Here is a 19,452-nt window from a genome sequence, read left to right on the forward strand (position 1 = left end):
CAGGTTTTTGTTCCAGACACTTTAAATTTTTCTCAAGAGAAACCATTTGGTCAGACTAAATCTTCCAAAGATACATCACTCACTGCTAATAATGCTGATACTAAAATGTTAGAAATGAAGAGAACCACTATTGAATGGGAGAGGAGTCTTGAAGATTTGATAGAAGATGATGATATGGTAGAGAATCCTGATGAAGCTGAAGAGGACCATAATATGGAAGAACTAGAGATGACATTGGAAGAAGAAAAAGCTGTCAGCAAAGAGGAGTATGCGGTATGTATTATGACAAGTTGGCTGCATTCTATTTTTATTCTAGGGCTTAAAATAATTGTTGGTCTTTATTCAGCTTAAATACTATCAATTGCCTGCCTGTAATTAGTTTGCTTATTTATTCTAAAATATTGATTAGTAGGAGAGCAGTTAATTTGGATTTTCATGATTTAAACAAAAGTGAATCTGCAGGAACAGGGAGCTACCAGATTGCTTAACAAGAGGCAAACTAGTCTGGTCAGAGATGGAGCAGATCAATTGAATGCATGAGTGGCTGCTTCATTTCCAATGTGAGCAAAATAGGATGGGCTAGTTCCTTTCCTCTCTTCCCGTTCCCCCCTAAAATGGTAATGCAATCTATGTTCAGGCAGCATTAATTTGACTATTTAGAAGAAGCTTATCTATCAGTGAGTAGGTTTCCCCAAAGGTATTGTTGCTTTAAAAAACAGTTATGGATAAAATAATAACTAAGATTTCACAAAGGAAAATCACACTGCATTGTTTTCTAAAGAAATGGATATTTTTTTTTCTTGGAATGATCTATGGACTTTTGCAAAAAATTTTAGAAACTACTGTCACTGATAGAAGACTTGAAGAACAAATTGATAAATGAAAAGAAAGAAAAGTTAACCTTGGAACTAAAGATTCGCGATGAAGTTACACAAGAATTTACACAGTACTTGGCTCAACGGGAAGCTGATTTTAAGTAAGTTTAAAAAATTTTAAATTTTGATTCAGTCCAACAAGCACTTATTAAAGACCTTGTCTATACCAGACCCTCTTAGACGATATATATCTAAGAAAAACAAAACTATTCTTACCTGCAAAGCTTACATTCTAGCATGGGAGGGAAACAATGTGTACATAGATATTTATGTGCCAAATAAATATAATGTTATAGGGAGAACTAATTGAATCAGGACTAGTTTTTTGTATGAGCTAATATTTTGTCTGAGCCTTGAAAACAGTTAGGAATTCCAAGAAAAAGATGAGAAATGAGAACAATGAGGCATGTGAAAGTGTGGGGGGGATTTGAGATGTGATGAAGTATACTTGGAAACATTTACTAATCTAGTCTTTCTAGAATGCAGAGTATATGAGGAAAAGTAATATATAATCAGTGTTAAAAGATAGATTGGTCAGCCCTTATGAAGGATGTGACATAGCATACAAAGGACTTTATATTGTATCCTGAAGTTTATAATGTAATTTTTTTTTTTTTTTTTTGGTGTCATATACAATCTGTCAGTTTGGCAAAGACTATGAATTCCTTTTTCAAATAACGATTTTAAATAATTGAAGGAAATTTCAGTTAGAGTTTTGTGAAAATAAATATGTTATTTTTCCCTCCATTTTTGTTACTGGATACTTGATAATCTGTTCATGAACATTTTGGTAGACTATAAGTTAAGAACCTCTACCCTTGGGATAATAAGGACTCTTGATGTTTCACGATTTGGATTGGTAAAACCTTTACTTCAAGAATATCTACTTGGCAACTATGGGGAATGGGTTGGAGAGAAGACTTTTTTTCAGCAATTTTTGTGAGAGGTTATGAAATCTTAAATATTGTAGTGAGCATGGAAGTGGAATGAAGCAGGTGGATATGATAGATGTGGAAGCATAATTGACAAAGTTTGGTATTAGGGGGATGACTGAGGTTGTGCCTCTGGGTGCCTGGAAGATTTGGTGGTGCCCTTGACAGAAATGGAGAAATTAGGAGATAGGTAAGTTTTGGGGAAAAGGTAAGAAGTTATATTTTGAGTTCCATATGCCTCTGGGCCAGCCTAGTGGAGTTGCTGAGACATTGAGAGATTTCAGACTTGAGCTCAGGAGAAGGATGGAAACAGTATATTGGTCTTAGTAGTCATTTTGCAGGTAGTGATTCATAGTTGTATGCATGAGAGTTGTTGAAAGGAGACTACATAGAAACTTTAGTGAAGAGTCCTGCGGAATGGCCTTAAAGAAAGGTATGGGAGGGGGCTGCAGATCTTTAATGGTGTCTGAGAAGGAGAAGAGAGATAGGTAAGGTGAGGGAATACCTTGGAAGGCACCATCTGTTGTGGGCTTTTTAATGTATTTTTCTAATGCTTCTTTTTTTAATAAGAGAAATTGACTTAGTCTTAATATCCCTTTGTAGCATTTCAGGAAAACCTTAGATTTTTCTGGATTCAGTCTTGCTTGACATATTCCCCTCTTCCTATCTGGGACTCCTGACTTCTTTTCTGAGACTCCCAGCACTCAATCTATGCAATTTTCTTTGCTGAAAATTTTAGCTTCCTCATTTAATTGGCACTTACCTGTAATATTAAAGGTGGGAAAGATGGACACCTAAGTAAGATCATATTCCTCTTTAGGAAAGGTCTGGTTCTCTTCCACAGTCTTACTGTGTGCTCATATTATGCTCAAATGTGCTCATATTGACCTGAAAAAAAAAAAAAAAAGGTCAAGAGACTTTTTCAACCTGGGGAAGTAGAGGGAACTGCTTACACTATTCATAAATTTTTGCACCATGCATGGCCTTGAGGTTATCTTTGTTGTTGGTTAATTAAGTCATGTCCAACTCTTTGTGATCTCCTTTGGCCTTTTCTTGGTAAAGATATTGGGGTTGTTTGCCAGCTCATTTTACAGATGAAAACCTGAGGCAAGCAGGATTAGTGACTTGGCCAGCCAGGGTCATACAGAAAGTATCTGAAGCCATTTCAGGCCCAGCACTCTTCACTGAACCACCCAGCTGTTCAATTATATCCTTGTTTCTCAGGTGACAGTAACTGATACAGTCTTATACTACTTGTCTCTCCTCTAGTCCTTTTGCTCTCTGGATATTTCAAATTATACTATAAGACCATTTTTCCTAGGGAAAGCAGAAATCTACCAAATCAAGGCCTTTTGCTTTTTGGTTGGTTTTCTTAATAAATGGGAACTCTTTGAGTCTCCCAAAGCTCAACAGACTAGAACAACTTTGTGTGGACATTTTATTGCCTTTTTATTTTTGCCTTTTTGGTAACATTCTAAAACTTTGGGAAAGAACTTCCTTCTTTCCAAAGGTGAACTTGTTTTGTTGCTTATGTAAGATTTATTTGTTTTTTGAAGGGAATCCCTTCTTCAGGAACGTGAAATGTTAGAAGAAAATTCTGAACGTCGGATGGCAATTTTTAAGGATTTGGTGTCTGACTTTGAAACTTCCCGTGAGGAACCAATGGATGAAACTTATACTGTGAAAGTGGAATCCAAGGTATGTATGTGTTTTAATTATAAAATTATGAGAAGGAGCTTCTGTCATTAGGGGCTACATAATGTAACACAGATTTTGATATAACTTTCAAAACCCTTATTTCATTTAGATATTTATTAGGTACATAATAGTTAAGGATATGAATAATGGTCACATTCATAGTCAACATATGACTAATTGTGGATGAAGCTTAACTACATAATTTGAAACAAGTTAGATGTATGAAGAATTTAGAGTCTCAAATTTGTCTATTTTGCCACTGAATTTTAATTTCATGGTTTCCTATCCATTCCCTATTTGAGCCTTGTTCCTGAACCATTACTGCTGTTTACATATGAAAGGCCATTTTGATATAAGCATTTGTCCATTAGTCCATTCTTAACAAGGCTGGGGACTCATTCCTTCCTTACCGTTTTCATTTTTGTTTTTTAAGACTTCATCTAGTTATTGCTCTTGTAGCCCAGTGGAGGGGAGGGAACTTCTTGCCTCTACTTAGTTTTGTGACTGTCAAGAGTTTGGGGGAAAGGATATGCCATCTAGAATGTAAAATGGATCTTTACATAGGAACCTAAATAATATAACTTTTTCTATAAGAAACTGTATTACATGTTCTAAACAATTGTGGTTAAAAAAAAAAGTTTGAACTCTTAAATCTTTTAGATTTATTTTGTCAAAGTTATCATTTTCTTGCTTAAACCCTGGTGAAAGGAAAAATATCCTTCAAAGCTGAAGTAAATTTCAATAGCAACATATTAATGAAATAGAAGATTTGCAAGAGATCATTGTTCCCGTAAACGTAGAGCACATTTTCCCAAAATGCATGTATCATTGTCTGGGAGAAGTCACATGCACAGGGATCACAGAAATGTAATAATTGTGAAGAGACATATATTTCTAGACCTTCAGGTTGATGTCTTCTGTTATCACACTGCTCTCAGGGAACCTCTTCCTGGCTGAGCATGGCCTCTCTGATGGCCAAATTGTTCTTTGGGCCTATTCCTTGCTATGCATAGTAGTATATCTATTTGACCCAACAGTTCTGCCATCTGCTAGAGGGATGGTGGCAAGAAATAAGATTATTGCCCCACCATATCTATCAAAAATCTGAAAGGGCTGTTTCCCTAAGATTAGTCCCTTTGTGGGCTATTGATTAAAGTCTTTCACTACATATAACTACCTTCTGGCTAGTGATTCTCCTTAAAGATCTTCTCTGGTCTAGCAGTTAATGAAGTTGAGTCTGATAATTTTGTCTAAGGAGACAAAGTTTTCTCTACCTACCTAGCAATATCTTCATTTTTATATATCTGTTTACAGCAAGGCCTAATATTTTTGATATTGCAAAGCCTAATTGCTTTGGTTCTAAAAAAAAACAAAACAAAAACAATTTCTCCATTTTTTGTTTACCTCAAGTAAAGATTCATTGTCCCAGCAAATTACCTAGATTTGCATGAACTTCTTTGAACAAATATCAGCATAAATTGACATATAATATCTAGCAATATATTTTATTTACTTTTCCATTTTAAATATTACCAATTTTTTTTTTATTTTACCAAGTACATGTAGATAGTTTTCAACATTCACCTTTGCAAAACTTTTGTTCCAACTTTTTCTCCCTCTCTTGCCCCATTCTTCTTCCCTAGATAGCATATAGATCATACATGTGTAGTTCTTCTAAACATTTTCATATTTGTAATGCTGCACAAGAAAAATCAGATCAAAAGGTGAAAGAAAGAAAAAATAAGGAAAAAAAACATCAAAAAGAAGGTGAAAACATTATGTTTTGATCCATATTCAGTTTCCATACTTCTCTCACTGGATGTGAATAGCTCTTTCTGTCACAAGTCTATTGGAACTGCCTTGAATCACTTCATTTTTGAAAAGAGCCATGTCCATCAAAGTTGATCATCATATAATCTTGTTGCTGTGTATAATGTTCTCTTGGTTCTACTCACTTCACTTAGCATCAGTTCATGTAAGTCTTTCCAGGTCTTTCTGAAATCAGCCTGCTCATCACTTCTTGTATACAGCAATAATATTCAATTACATTCACGTACCATAACTTATTTAGCCATTCCCCAACTTATGGACATTTGCTCAATTTCCAGTTCCTTGCCACTACAAAAATAACTGCTACAACCTTTTTTGCACACTTGTGTCCTTTTCCTCTTTTAACATGATATATTTTAAAAACAAATACCTCATATTTGGTGCTTATGCTAGAACTTCATTTAACAAGTATTAGTGCATATGGTTAATATATTACATAATTTATAATCAGTAGCATTCATAACAACATAGAATATCTTGAACTACATGTACAAATCTCAAATACTTAGCATATGACAGTTCCATTCAGTGACCAGTTATGTAGATCACAGGAGGGAACAGAGAATATGCCTCCATAGCAGTAGTTCATTTATACTATGGTTTAGAGGCTTGTATTAACTGATGCTTAAAACAGCAATACATAGTAAACACATATAGCTAAAGGCAACATGTAACTAAATTAAGAGACTATATGCTCTCTACTCTCTGACAATTGGCAGTGTTTGGGTATACACTTCCATTTCATCTGCACCATCACATTGTGAGTTTGGTGCTTAACTTAGTGGATATGGTGCTAATGTTTTGAATTTGTGCATTCATCAAGTTATCTCTTAGTGTTCTCAGAACTCCTAGCCTGTGGTCTCAATATAAGTTTGTAGTTGGCACTTTTTTTTTTTTTTTTTTTTTTTAAGGCTGTATGGGGACTCTAATGATTTCCTAAAGTTGTAAAAAATTTTGCTTATTGTCTTTAAAATATATCCAAAAGAGTGTGGACTATTTTTGTAATATTGTAATAGTGAAAGCCACTATTAACATTAGTCCTATGGTTTTTACTAATTTTAGGAATCAGATAATCTTGTAGGAATTGAAGACATTATTGTTTTCCTTCAAGATGATATCATTGATATTAAGAAACAGACTGAAATTGCTCACTTATTCATTGCATCTCTTGCTGACCCCCAGGAAGCTATGGCTTGTTTAGAACTAAAGTATAATCAAGTTACAGCTGAATTAGCTAAAATCCAAGAAGAATATGCTAAAGTCCAGCAAGAATTAGTCAAAACCCAAGAAGAATTAAAGAGAGAAAATAGTAAGTACTTTCTTTTTTTGAACAACGTTTAGGCTCGTATAGAGGAATTTGTAATATGTCAATATTAAACAGAATGTATTTAATCTCATAATTATGGAGAAAGTTCTTTAATATAATCATCAGATTTCATAATATATCAGACTTAAAAAAAAAATCTTTGAGTATTAGAAACAAAACCAAATACCCATATGTAATGAAAAGGTCTAACCTATGAGTAGTCTTTTGCTTATATCAGGGTCTGATCTTAGAAGGATGATTCTATAAAAATATTTAGATGAACTTTACAAAGGAATTAAAAAACATGTTAGGATCCATGTTTTGTTTTCCACCTTTTATTTTCCTATGTGTGTAGGTTAGGGTTCCCCTTTTAAGATATAGTGTGCTCTGTGCTTTTAATTGAATCCTATTCTAATGTTCATATGGTATTTAAGGGTATCGCTGCACTTATTCTAGTTCTTTCTAAGTCCTATAAACAATATCAAATGTAATCAAAAAATATTAAGTACCCTACTATGTGCCTGGTATAGAGTTAAATATCAGCAGTACAAAGAAAGACAAAGGCAGTACCTGTTCGACAGGACCTTATAGGCTACGGAAGAGAGAGAGGCAATGATTTAGAAAGACAATATACAAACAGCTCTGTACCAATGATAAATATGAAATGATCAATAAAGAAAGCACTTGAATTAAAGGGAGTTAGGAAAGACTTCTGGTAAGAGGTCAGATTTTTGTGGGGACTTGAAGCCAGAAAGTAAAGATGAAGAGTAAGGGAATTCTTGGTAAGGGGGATGCTGGTGGCGTTTCTTTAGGGAGGAAAAGTAAAAAGATAAGTGGTTTGAGTTTGGGGATGGGGACAGATAAGGTGTAAGAATACTGGAAAGGTATATGCTAAATCATATTTTATGCTTCATATAGAAGAGAATATATTTGAAATAGTATTTATTACATATGTATGTTTACATATGTATATTTTAAGAATAAAAATATTTATATTTGAAGTTGAAGTGATAGGGAACTCCTGGTATTAAGGTACACATCATCTTGTGGTGTTTTTTTTTTTTTTTTGTTTTGTTTTGTTTTGTTTTTTAAATAAACAAAAATCTTTCTTTTTCTTCCTATGTCTTCCCCATTGGAAAAAAATAAAAACAAAATCCTTGTAACAAATATGTATAGTCAAGCAAAACCAATTGCCCAGTTGGGAATTTTTTCTAAACCATATTTTCAGTTTGTACATTGACTGAGTCAATTGTTTCTTTGTTAGGAAGTGTGAGTTAGCATGCTTCCGTTCGTTTTTCATCCTCTGGAATAGTGGTTGGTCATTGTGTTGATTGGATCAGATCTTAAGTCTTTCAAAATTGGTTTTCTTTTCAATGTTTTTATTGCATAACTCATTCTCTTGGCTCTGCTCACTTCACTTTGTGTAAGTTTATGTTTTCCCAGTTTTCTTTGAAGCTTTCCTTCATCATTTCTTAACAGTACAGAACATTACATTCATACTATATTTGTCTGCCTGGTTTGGACATTTTACCATTATGAAAAGAGCAATTACAAATATTTTTGTATATCGTTCCTATTTCCTCTTTCTTGGATCTCTTGGAGGTAGTAGGTATAACATTGGGTAAAGTATGATTGGATCAAAGGTGTTCAAAGTTCAGTAACTTGTTGGGCATAATTCTATTTGTTTTCCAGAATGAATGACTGGACCAATTCATGTCTCCATCAAAGTCTTTCCAACATGTTCTTTTTTGCTTATTTTATTAATCTGATGGGTACATTATTTGATTACAAGGGTTGTGTGAACATGTTAAATCATGTTACTGTGGAAAAAAGATGGGTAACTATATTTGTAACTGTAGTAGGTATGTCTGCTTTATGCAAAAAGTACTTGGCCACCACTTTTGTTTAGCTTTTTTCAACTTCCAAAAGTTAGTTACAGGGGTGGGAAAGTATGATCAATAATTGATACCAATCATTATATATCTAGAACAAGTGGCCACTATCAAAGCTATCAAGTCCTTAACTGCTAGTTTGTCTTCTGGTTGCCCCTTCCACATCCTGATATGACAAAGTTATGAAGTACTTCTAAATATTTATACTGCTATTCTTATCACCGCTAGTACTTTCATTTGGAGAAATCTGCGATTCATGGGGAGCTGTGTTTTGTATGCTGTCTATTTGTTTTCAAGCTTCATAAAGTTAACGTCTGCTTTTCTATGTTCTGTTTTCTCAGAATCAGAAATGCATACAACTGATTACAAGATATCTATTCATGAGCTTGAAAATGCTAATAAGGTGATGTCTTAGAATTTTATGTAATATCATTATTTATTATCGTTCTGAATGTGCTTCTTCATGCTATTTACTTTCTTTTGTGGCTTTTGTTAGTAAATTAGACAAGTAAGTCAGATCATTCTATTAGCTTTATTTTCCTGCCTTGTAAAATATTTAATGCTTTGATACATGCAGTTTAAAACATACACACACAAGATATAAATGTTTTGGTGTTGATGTTTAGTTATCAAATGTCATAGGTCATAGATTATTGCTAAGTTCCCTTAGCAATAATGGACCCAAAGTTGAGAGGACTTAAGAAGCGATTTTAGAAAGAAATCTAATATTTTGACATCTGTAATTGTATCTGTACTCTAAAAATGTCTTTTTTCTTTCCAAAAGAAAATAGTTGCACAGAATCAGAGAATTCAAGAGTTAATGGATATCATTGATCAAAAAGAAGATACAATCAACAGATTACAGAATTTGGTGTCTCATATGGAAGATACATTTAAAGGCTGTGTAAGAGTCTTAACAATGCTAGTTTATAAAATAGTTTCATTTCCCAATTTATAAAAATTTTAAAAGAAGCTGGTATTTTTGTTCTGACTCAAATTGGGCTATGATGGTTTATGTTACTTAGTAAAGTTTTAAAACTTAGATCAAATTACTTGTAATTTCATGTCCTACACAAAAATACCTAAAACTTTTGAGATGTTGGCTATAGATCATTTTACAGTTCATTATTTTCTCTTTTGGCTTATTATGGATATGTTTTGCTTATGTAAGTTCCTTATTTGGGACAGTTTTTTTTTTTTTTTTTTTTTTTTTTCTTTAGTATAGATGGATAATGGTGCTTTAAAAACTCTGAGAGATTGGATCAGGGCATAGGAATTCTTAGAACATAAGCGCCTATAAATTAAAATGAAATTACATGTATAGGAAGGAGGAAGGCATGGCAGTCCTATTATACTTTCTCTGTAAAAGTTTAAAAACTTTAGTTAAACCATTATTTTTAATCATCTGTTTATGTTGATAATAAGATTTTTTTTTGGTGTATTACTATATTTAGTGACCTACAAGTTGATTTTTAAGATTATTGTTATTTTTCTTTGAGTTGGGTTTGATTTATATGCTAGGTGTATTGGCAGCTGACGTCTCCTGTATTTTACTTCCTTCAGAAATATTCTTGTACAAGAAGGAGTTCTGTTTAGATTCTGGCTTGTCTTGACTGTTGCTTGTTAATGCTACCCTTAAGAGACTACAATCATGACCTAATTTAATCTTAGATCAGGATGAATTTAGGAATGTCAAAGGGAGAAGTGTAGTGGTTAAGAAAGTACCATTTTACTAATGTACTCACCTCGTTAGAATACTTAATTTGAGGACAGGGAGGATGGGGACTTTATTGACATTTTGATATTCTTCTGTATCAGGCCTTTTTTAAGGAGCATGGTATAATAGAAAAGAAGTTGAATTGGTAATCAAAGAAGCTGGATGAAATTCCGGCCCTGCCATTTACCAAGTCACTTTAATTTTTCTCAGACTCAATTTTCCTCTTCTGTAAACGGTTAGACTTTGGTCTCTTCAGGTTCCTTCTCAAATCCAAATTTGCAATTTTGTGACTTTTTAGCATGTACATTTTCTTTATAACTTCTGAACCAGGATAAAATGCAACCCGGTTTATAAGAAAATAAATAGCTAAAAATTAAAAACTCCAACACATTCCTATCAGGTAACCCTGAGCAAGGTGCTTAACCTTTGATTGCCCCAAGTAACTCCAAAAATAAATATCAGAGCTGGTTCTGATATGCATTCGGGGTGGGGGAATGAGGTGCCTTAGTGAAATTAAAGGCTTTGCCCCAACACAAGAAATAGTTTCAAGTTATTAAGAAAATATAGTAGGGGCAGCTACATGTGGCAGTGGATAGAGCACCAGCCTTGAATTCAGGAGGACCTGAGTTCAAATCTGGTCTCAGACACTTAACACTTCCTAGCTGTGTGACCCTGGGCAAGTCACTTAACCCCAGCCTCAGGGGGGAAAAAAAAAAAGAAAATATAGTAGTAATTTTAACTAGGGGATTTGGTCTTTCTAAGTTGGTGATGTAAAATTGCACAAGAAGTTTTATAACTTAGAATGGTTTTGTATGTCCATAGGATAGAAGGAAGTATTGAAGCTTGCTTTTACTGGCAATTATGAAGGTATAATCCAACTTTGCCTGAATTAATAGTTTTTAATGGCAAAACCCCAAAGTTCCAGTAGATGGGGCCATTGTAATAGAAAAGATGTTTACTAAATAAAACATGTCATGTTCTTAATTTCCTGTTCTTTCTGAAGAAGAGAACTTTTTTCTTTTAAAAGCACAGAAAGAGGGTTAATCTGTGCTTACTCATAACATTTCCTAGTTTGGGATAACTATGAGGACTCCTCCAGCTTTAATCTTGAACAGTGAAATGTAAATCCTCTAAAGGGAGGCATTAACCTATTATTTCCATTTTTTGCTTCTCTTTAATTTTTGGGGAAAGCATTTTGGATGGATAGAAGGCTTATATGTTTAATTGCATATATAGTTTAGTTGTATAATAAATAATACTTTTAGGGGGTGGGTGAAAGATGAGTAAAAAGAACTACTATTTGTAGGCTTATATATTCATATCTAATTGAACATATGAATTTAGTGATTTTTGTTTATAAAACATCACTTTCAAAAGTATCAAAATTATAGTAAGGCTTTTCATAGTTAATAATTATAATAGTAACATTGTATATTGTATTATATAATACTCCAAAATTTGCAAAATGCTTTGTATTTATCCAAAGTTCTCCAGTGCTTTAATTACCTACATAAGAAATCAAATAGTTCTGAAAAGCTAACAGTTCTGCTCTGCATATCTGTGGAGTACGCAAATCATAGATTTAGAATTCTAAAAATTTTAGAGGTCACATGGTTGAAACCACCCATCTTACAGATGAAGAAACTAAAACTCAGAGATAGTAGGTGAATGGTAGTAAGTGTTGGAGCCAGGATTTGGACCCAGATGTTTTCATTCTAACATCCAGCCCTCTTTCCATTGTACCACACTGGTTGCCTGCAACAGTTCAACAAGCTGCCAATCATGACTTTTAAAAATATTTCTTTTATATGAAATCATTAAGTTTTCAAACTTTAGAGAAACAAGTTTTAGAAATGACCCAGATAGAACTCTTTTCTGAGATTCCCTAGAACTGAGAGATATTTTATAATTTATAGTTACTGCAACTACAAATGTAAATGGAGACAAATAGTTACAGTTTAACTCTTAAATCCTTCATAATGAATACAATTACTTTCCCTCCCCACTCCTTTTTGGTTTAGACCTCTAATTTTATTGTTTGAGGAATACCCAGGATAGACATTTCTTCCACCAATAGGGATCTGGAACATTTCAGAGGCAGGTCTTCAAAAAAGGTCTTCCTAACTTCAAGGCTGGCCTTCTGACTCCTATACCATAATCTTTCATTGATACACGAGTATTGGTGTAAAAATGAGTAAAATCTCTAGTTAATTAGAGGAAATCAGAAAAGAATAAAAAAATATTACTTAGGAAATTATTTGAAAAAAATGTTTCCAATCATTGCTTACAAATTTGAAAAACATTTTTTTACCTTGTCTCATTAGAGAGTAAGAATTTGGGCTGTGTTTGCGAGACACTAACTTGTACTGTGGTGGTTAGAATACAATCCTTAGAATCAGAACTATTACTTCAGACATTTAATTACTTTATGATCTTTTTGATTAAAAAGATTTTTTGTGAAAAAGTCTTTTATCTCCATTTTACAGATTAGTAAACTGAGGCTCTGTGAAATTAATACTGTTTGTACTACCTAATCACAGAGCTGTTGTGAGGAAAGCAATTTGTAAACTTTAAACTTGTATTTTATATGTGGATTGTTCATAAGATTTTGTTTCATTTTGTTTTGGGATCTTTTTTGAATTATGTTGGAAACTTGCCTGAAAAATAATTTGAATTTATTTTGTTCTAGGATGAGACTTTGTTTACTATTAAAAGAGAGATATCAAAGTTGAACAGTAATGAAAAAGTTGAGGATATTCAGACTGAGAAGGATAAGGAAAATATAACTTCTTTGGGAAGAAAACGATCATTTGAAGATAGTTCACTTCAACAGGAAGAGCTGCCCAACAAGAAAGGTACAACTTCTTCAACTGCCAACTGGGCCTACTTCAGAAAACTAACTCCTGTACCAGAACTAAACAGGAGGATTGCAAACAGGAATAAATTTTCTCATCTAAGGAAAAAACTTGGATTAAAAACTAAATGCCAGCCATTTCTAATCTGAGATGATGGGCAGTTTTTTTTTTTTTTTTTAGAGTCAGGACTGTATTTTAAAACTGTTTTCTAAGTATTGTAATAAATGTCTATTTAGATTTTATGCTTTTTCCTCTTTGCTGCTTTTACATACTTATTAATTCTTTAGTTCCTGTATTCATGGCTCTTGATTAAACTCAGTAATTCTCTCTTTCTTTCTCTCCCTCTCTGTCTTTCTCAATTTGTGTTTTTTTGGTCCGTTCCCCCCCCCCCCCTTTTCTCCCCTTTTCTCTGAATTTCTTCCTCACTGTCTTTCCTCTTCAAACTTGCATGCCATCATTCTTTGTGCAAAATTGGAAGACGAGACATTTTGTCAAGTTTCCTTTTTCAAGTACAAATTCAGTGCTACATCTCCAATACAAAAGGAATAAATAGTTTCAGTTTCAAAGGCAAGAGAGATCACTTGATATTTAGAAGCATGAACTGAGCTGGACAAACCTTGGAGATCATTTGATAAACTAAAGTCTAGAGATAATGTGATTTGCACAGTTCTCAGGTAGATAGAAACAGCTAACATTTGAATCCTGATTGCCTGAATTTGAATTCAGTGATCTTTCCAAATATAAAGTCTAACTCTTCCCATCATCTTTCCTAATCCTATTTTTTCATGAGAAGAGGCTCCTTCACATTATTGCTGAAAGATGTTCCACTATTCAATAATGCCTTTCTGAAGTTTTACTTTCATCTATGTTCACTCATCTTTTAAAGTGAAAGAAGGAGGAAAAGTATTTGAGCAGTTTGTTTTAAAATATATTATTGAATATTTAGACAGTATTTAGTATGAGAGCTGGAAGAAAATTACAGTCTTAGTTCAGGTAATTAATCTTGGATAATTACTTACTTTTCTCCTCTCACTCTCTATTCTTCCCTTCCTCATAAAAGCCTATAAAGTACTCCATTATCTTTATCCAGGCTGTAGGAACTGATTGAAATGATGGTTTTTCTGTTACTGAAAAAATACAAATAAAAGTATAGAAGTCCAATAGGTAGGTAACTGTCACACAAGTTACATTGCTTAGATTTGAGATGTAGTATTTTTTTAGGTGAAGCAGGGATATGACAAATGTACTCATTTGTTTTAAAAACCAGCACACATATTTATAAATTTTTCTTTTTACTCATAAGCAACAGAATACCTAAGAATAAAGATTAAAGATTAACAATAAGTTAATTAAGCCTGTCATGGCTTACCTCCAGCCAGGGCTATATCTTCTAATTAGGACTTAGAACATATGTTTTAGGCATTTGTGTGTGTATGTGTGTGTATACACAAGTATGTATACATGCATGTACATGTGTATACACATACACACATTAAAAATAAATCAGAAGTCGTAAGTAAAGTGGATAGTCTTCAATCTCTAATCTTCATGTTGTGAAATGAGGAACAATTTAGACAGCAACATGGTTTTACTGATTACAAGTGTCTTCATTATGTCTTCATTATATCCCCACCACTTATAAACAAGCATGCCATTATGGAATCAACACTGGGTTTGTGCCTTCTGATATTTTCTAGGTGTGATGTTGGGCAACTTGGCACAGATAGTCTCTAGAGTTATTTCTAGCTTTAACATTCTTTGATTAAGATTTTTAATGGACAGAGATAATGGCATTAAATATTACTCTTTGGAACTTAGGACCTAGTTTGTAAGTTCCAAATCTCTGTAGACCATTATTTTATCATGGAGTTAATTTTCAAATTGGAGTCACTTAATGTATCTGTGGCTTTGGTCATGCCTTCTCTCTAATTTTACTTTGTAAAGGAGGTTGGCTATCCTCTCTTTTCTCTTAACATTGACCATTATAATCAGGATTTGTTTTGGTGAAGAATACCTTAAGAATGCTTTAAAAAGCAGCACAAAAGTTATATATTGAAGTTTATGTTAAAAAATAAGAAGATAGAATCATTATGATTCACTTAGTACACATCAAAAGTACAAATATAGAATATTGGTAAATTAAGGGAAAGATAATATGTTTTACCTGAAATCTTAACTATAGTAATAAAAGTCAGAAATTATCACATTTTTTGATATTGAATCTAATGCTAGGTAACTTACTAAATATTTGTTGAAAAACAATACAATCAGCCCCATATAACTGTAACGATGTAATTTGAACATAATAGGAAAAATATTATAGTGAAATAGAAGAAATGATTGGGGCAAATGTCCTCAAAGTTAGATAGAAACTTGAGCCATCATCAGACTAATGGAATAGAGAAATCCAGAGCACAAAAATCTGGGAAACCTAAAAAAATTAGGCTTATTGCAAGTAAAGTGCTTTGAAAACTTTAAAATATAACTTAGCTATAGTTAAAAGCATGGTATATAGAAAGGTGGCTTTGGAGGAGGAAGACTATGCTCTGACAAATCATCCTGCCTGAGTGATATTACTGGGTTTGCCACTTAATTTCTCAAGTCAATGTTCTAGGTGGAAAAGGCTGACCTATATGAGGAGAAGATGTTTCTTTATCAGATATTTCTTATATCAGTGACATGACACACCTATACTATTCTATAAAATCATCCAACTAGCATTAAGTACCTACAATGTGCTGGGCACTGTGCGAAGGCCTGGGAATACAAAGAAAGACAAAAGCAGTTCCTGCCTTCAAGAAGCTCACAATCTAATGGTGGAGACAACTTATAACTATGTACAAAGAAGATACATGCAGGATATATTTTGGGTGGTCCTAGAGGGAAGGCAGGAAGATTTATTAATGTCCTGGTGTTTTAATCAGTTCTCAGTCAAGAAAAAGATCATTTAGTAGTTCAGGTAACCTTATACAGAGAGTGGCTGATTCCACACAAGCCTTCCACTGTCCTTTTCCTACTCTTAACTTACATCATCGAATGGTTCTGGAGGCTCTAAATAGCAAAGTCAATAAGCTGTCATCTACAGCTTTAGAAAAGTGCTGCCTTAGCTGTCAAGCCTTGTCCCTCGCTAGTGAAACAAGCAAACTTAAAGTTTAAATATATGTATACCTGTCTTAGCATTAGCAGAACACATTTTGATTGGAAGTTTTGTCCCACTGGTGCTTTTTCTTCCCCTGTTACCAACTTAAGGTTTAAGAGCCTTCATCTTAAAATCAGAAATGAAGTTTGGCTCATATACAGAACAGCATGGAGCAGGACTGTTTTCCTTCAGAATATGCATGCCCTTAGGCAAAGCCTGCATCTTCCACACATTTAGTTATAGAACCACTTTTGAACTTGACTTCCTAAAAGTTTAAAAAATAACTAAGTGCCTAAAGATTAGAAAATGAAAAGTGTGTTCTTTCTCAGGGTAAAAGAAAAAAAAATCAGCCTCAGTAATTTCCTCCTGGTAAAGACAAATTGAGGTAAGCAGTTTCATTTAGGTACTGGAAAGGCTCTGGATCCTAACTGTGTTTAGCAATTGGTTAAAGTACTGATGAGGCAGAACTGACATAAGCTATTAGTCAATGATTTATAGAACCTACAAGTCAAAAATAATTTTAACTTTGATACGTCACTCAACATAATAGATAAGAGAGAAGGAAATAATGACAATCTAGCTAGATTTTTGGGATGATATTTGTTCCATATGACTTTCATAATTAGGAAAATCAAAGGGAATATATTTGACAATATATTAGAGATCCATGATTGCATGGAATAGGTTCCCTTTTAATCAGTTCAAAGCTTGATGAATCTGTGGAGAAAATTATTTGATCTTCCTTTTTGATTTTACTAATATCATTCCTCAAATAATAGATCTTTTTAAAGCCAGTTCCACACTCTCATAGACTTTGAGGACTCACGGTCACCCTTATATTCTATGACCAGACATTAAAGTAAGACTTCAGTGGACAGTATTTACAATAACATCCTGTAATGTAAATGAGAACTGGAATCAATTGTAAAATAGTGTTTTGTTAATACTGGTGAATTTTCAAGACTCTTGTAGTCCTCTTCTGCTTTTATGGAGTAATAGATTTCTTATTGGGCCTGGGCTCTTTAAACATTGGTAAAATTGGAAATGACCAAATTTGTTTCAGAAATGATGCTGATTACAAACATGGATGATAAAAATGAAGTTCAAAACAATGGTGACAATTCAGAGCATTCTTCATAAGTAGAAGGAAATTAAAGGTATCTGAATACTTCCGAAGTTTTAGATAAGCATGAAAAATGCTTTTCTGGGTTTGACCCAGAAAAGACCTTTGAGAAAATCCTTTAAGGATCTGATTTTAGCACAGAAACAGATTATTGACTTAATGACCAAAATACACCTTAGAAGAGAATTCATAGTTGATGATTATAGTACAGCCAATAGGGGATCTGCCAATGATATACTTATTTTAGCAAATAATTATCAACCAGTATTCATTAAATACATTCTATATGCTAGTTACTATTCAAGATACCGAGGATAGAAATACAATGAATGAAACAATACCTACTTACCAGAAACTTAATGTTTTATTAGGGGAGACAAGTCTGTATGTAAGTATATGCAAAATAAATGATAAAAAAGAAATACAAATAAACATAAAATAAATAGTAAGGTAGCTTGAGACATGCAGGAGCTAGGCAGGAGAGATGAAGAAAAGTTTCAGCTATATCTTGAGGGAGGAAGGGGAGTCCATGAAATGAAAATGAAGGAGTATATTTTGCATGTGGAGGATGACCAGTGTGAAGATAGGGTATATGAGGAGAGAGTGTCATGTAAGCAGAAAGAAGTCCAGTTTGGCCAGATCACTGACTATGGGAGGGGAAGTAAGATCCAATAATATTAAAAGCTAATACGGGGCCAAGTTGTTTGAGGCTTTAAAAGCTAAACTGAAGAGTTTTCATTTGATTCTAGAGGCAATAGATAACCATTGGTGTTGATTAAATTAGATAATGACATGGTCAGATCTAACTAAGGAGGTGACATGTGGAGAATAAACATGACATAGACCAATTAGTAATGTTGAAGTAATCTAGGTTAGAGGTGATGAGGGCCTGAAGTAAGGTGGTAGCTGTGTGATTAATGAGAAGGGGCTGTATGTGAGAGATGTTACAGAGGTCAGTTGGCACCTGCATATATGGGCTAAGGGAGAGTGAGAAATCAAGAGTAATGATGTTATAAAGCTGTAAGACTAAAAGAATTCTCTAGAAATAAGGAAGTCTGGAAGAGGGATGTGTTTTGTAGGGAAGTCTCATGGTAGCTCAAATACGAGGCAAGACATGAAATCTAATCCTAGCTCTACTTAGCAGTGAGTCTCAGAGATTTCTTATAATTCTATGGTTTTCAGAAGTTATTGAAGGAAGGGAATAAAAACTTGAAAATAAAACCAAAAATAGCTAGTTTCCCCCCACACCTCCATTTTTTTTTTTTTTTTTTTTTTATGATTTGTGACAACTCTAGGTCTTTAAATAAGAGTATATTTTAGAAACTGTTATATTGGATAGAGTATATACCTTGTGACCAACCCTATAAAGAACTATAAAAAATCATGATCTCTACCATCAGGGAATTTATGATATAAAGGAAGAATGTTATTATAGAGGAAAAAAAATTACAGAAGAGTAAGTATAATCAAAGTACCTAGACATTGAGTTTCAGAGACAAGCGAAAACTAGATGCCAACTCCTCAGTGGGACTTTCTCTGACTTTTTTTTTTTTTTTTTTGATATATTCTCTTTCCTGAAATTGTATTTTATTTATTTATCCATCTATGTCTTTGTTATACTATCACTCCCATCCTCTTGTCCCTCTCCTTCATGTAAATTCGTTGGGTCTGGGAATGGTTTCTTTTTTGTCCAATATCTTATACAAAGTAGAAATTTAATAAAACACTGAATTCAGCAGGTAGAAATTGGGCTTTGGGATTTTAGTTGTGGAGGGGTGGGGAATAGTTACAACTTAGAGGCAAGAAAAAATGTGAAAGTGTTTGTTTTGTTTTTTTCCCTGAAGATTTAAGTAACTTTTCAGCAGTTTAAAACACTTAACTTGCTAGCCAATTGTAAGGATTATGGTTTAGGCAAAGTTTCTAGATGATGAGGCCAAATATGGTTTTATTGTATCTGATAAACCAAGATTTCCTTGTGATTTAAGAATTATGTGGATAGCTTATATAAATTTGTGGTGGCACGCTTTCCTGACCGGCTATAATTGCAAAACCTTTGGGCCAACTTTTCCCCTCCTTCCCCCACCC

General features: G+C 33.5%; 1 protein-coding gene across 3 annotated transcripts in view; it reads left to right on the forward strand.

Moving 5' to 3' along the window:
• Positions 1–19,452, forward strand: part of KIF20B (kinesin family member 20B) — an 89,750-nt gene that overhangs the window by 21,419 nt on the left and 48,879 nt on the right. For all 3 annotated transcript variants that reach the window (XM_074295822.1, XM_074295823.1, XM_074295824.1), the window contains 7 exons: positions 4–273; positions 837–976; positions 3,364–3,505; positions 6,518–6,644; positions 8,875–8,936; positions 9,318–9,437; positions 12,940–13,105. In XM_074295822.1, the coding sequence (XP_074151923.1) occupies positions 4–273; positions 837–976; positions 3,364–3,505; positions 6,518–6,644; positions 8,875–8,936; positions 9,318–9,437; positions 12,940–13,105 (1,027 nt within the window). The remainder of the gene's footprint in view (positions 1–3; positions 274–836; positions 977–3,363; positions 3,506–6,517; positions 6,645–8,874; positions 8,937–9,317; positions 9,438–12,939; positions 13,106–19,452) is intronic.

The sequence above is a fragment of the Sminthopsis crassicaudata genome, chromosome 2, assembly GCF_048593235.1.
Source record: "Sminthopsis crassicaudata isolate SCR6 chromosome 2, ASM4859323v1, whole genome shotgun sequence".
Lineage (NCBI taxonomy): Eukaryota > Metazoa > Chordata > Mammalia > Dasyuromorphia > Dasyuridae > Sminthopsis > Sminthopsis crassicaudata.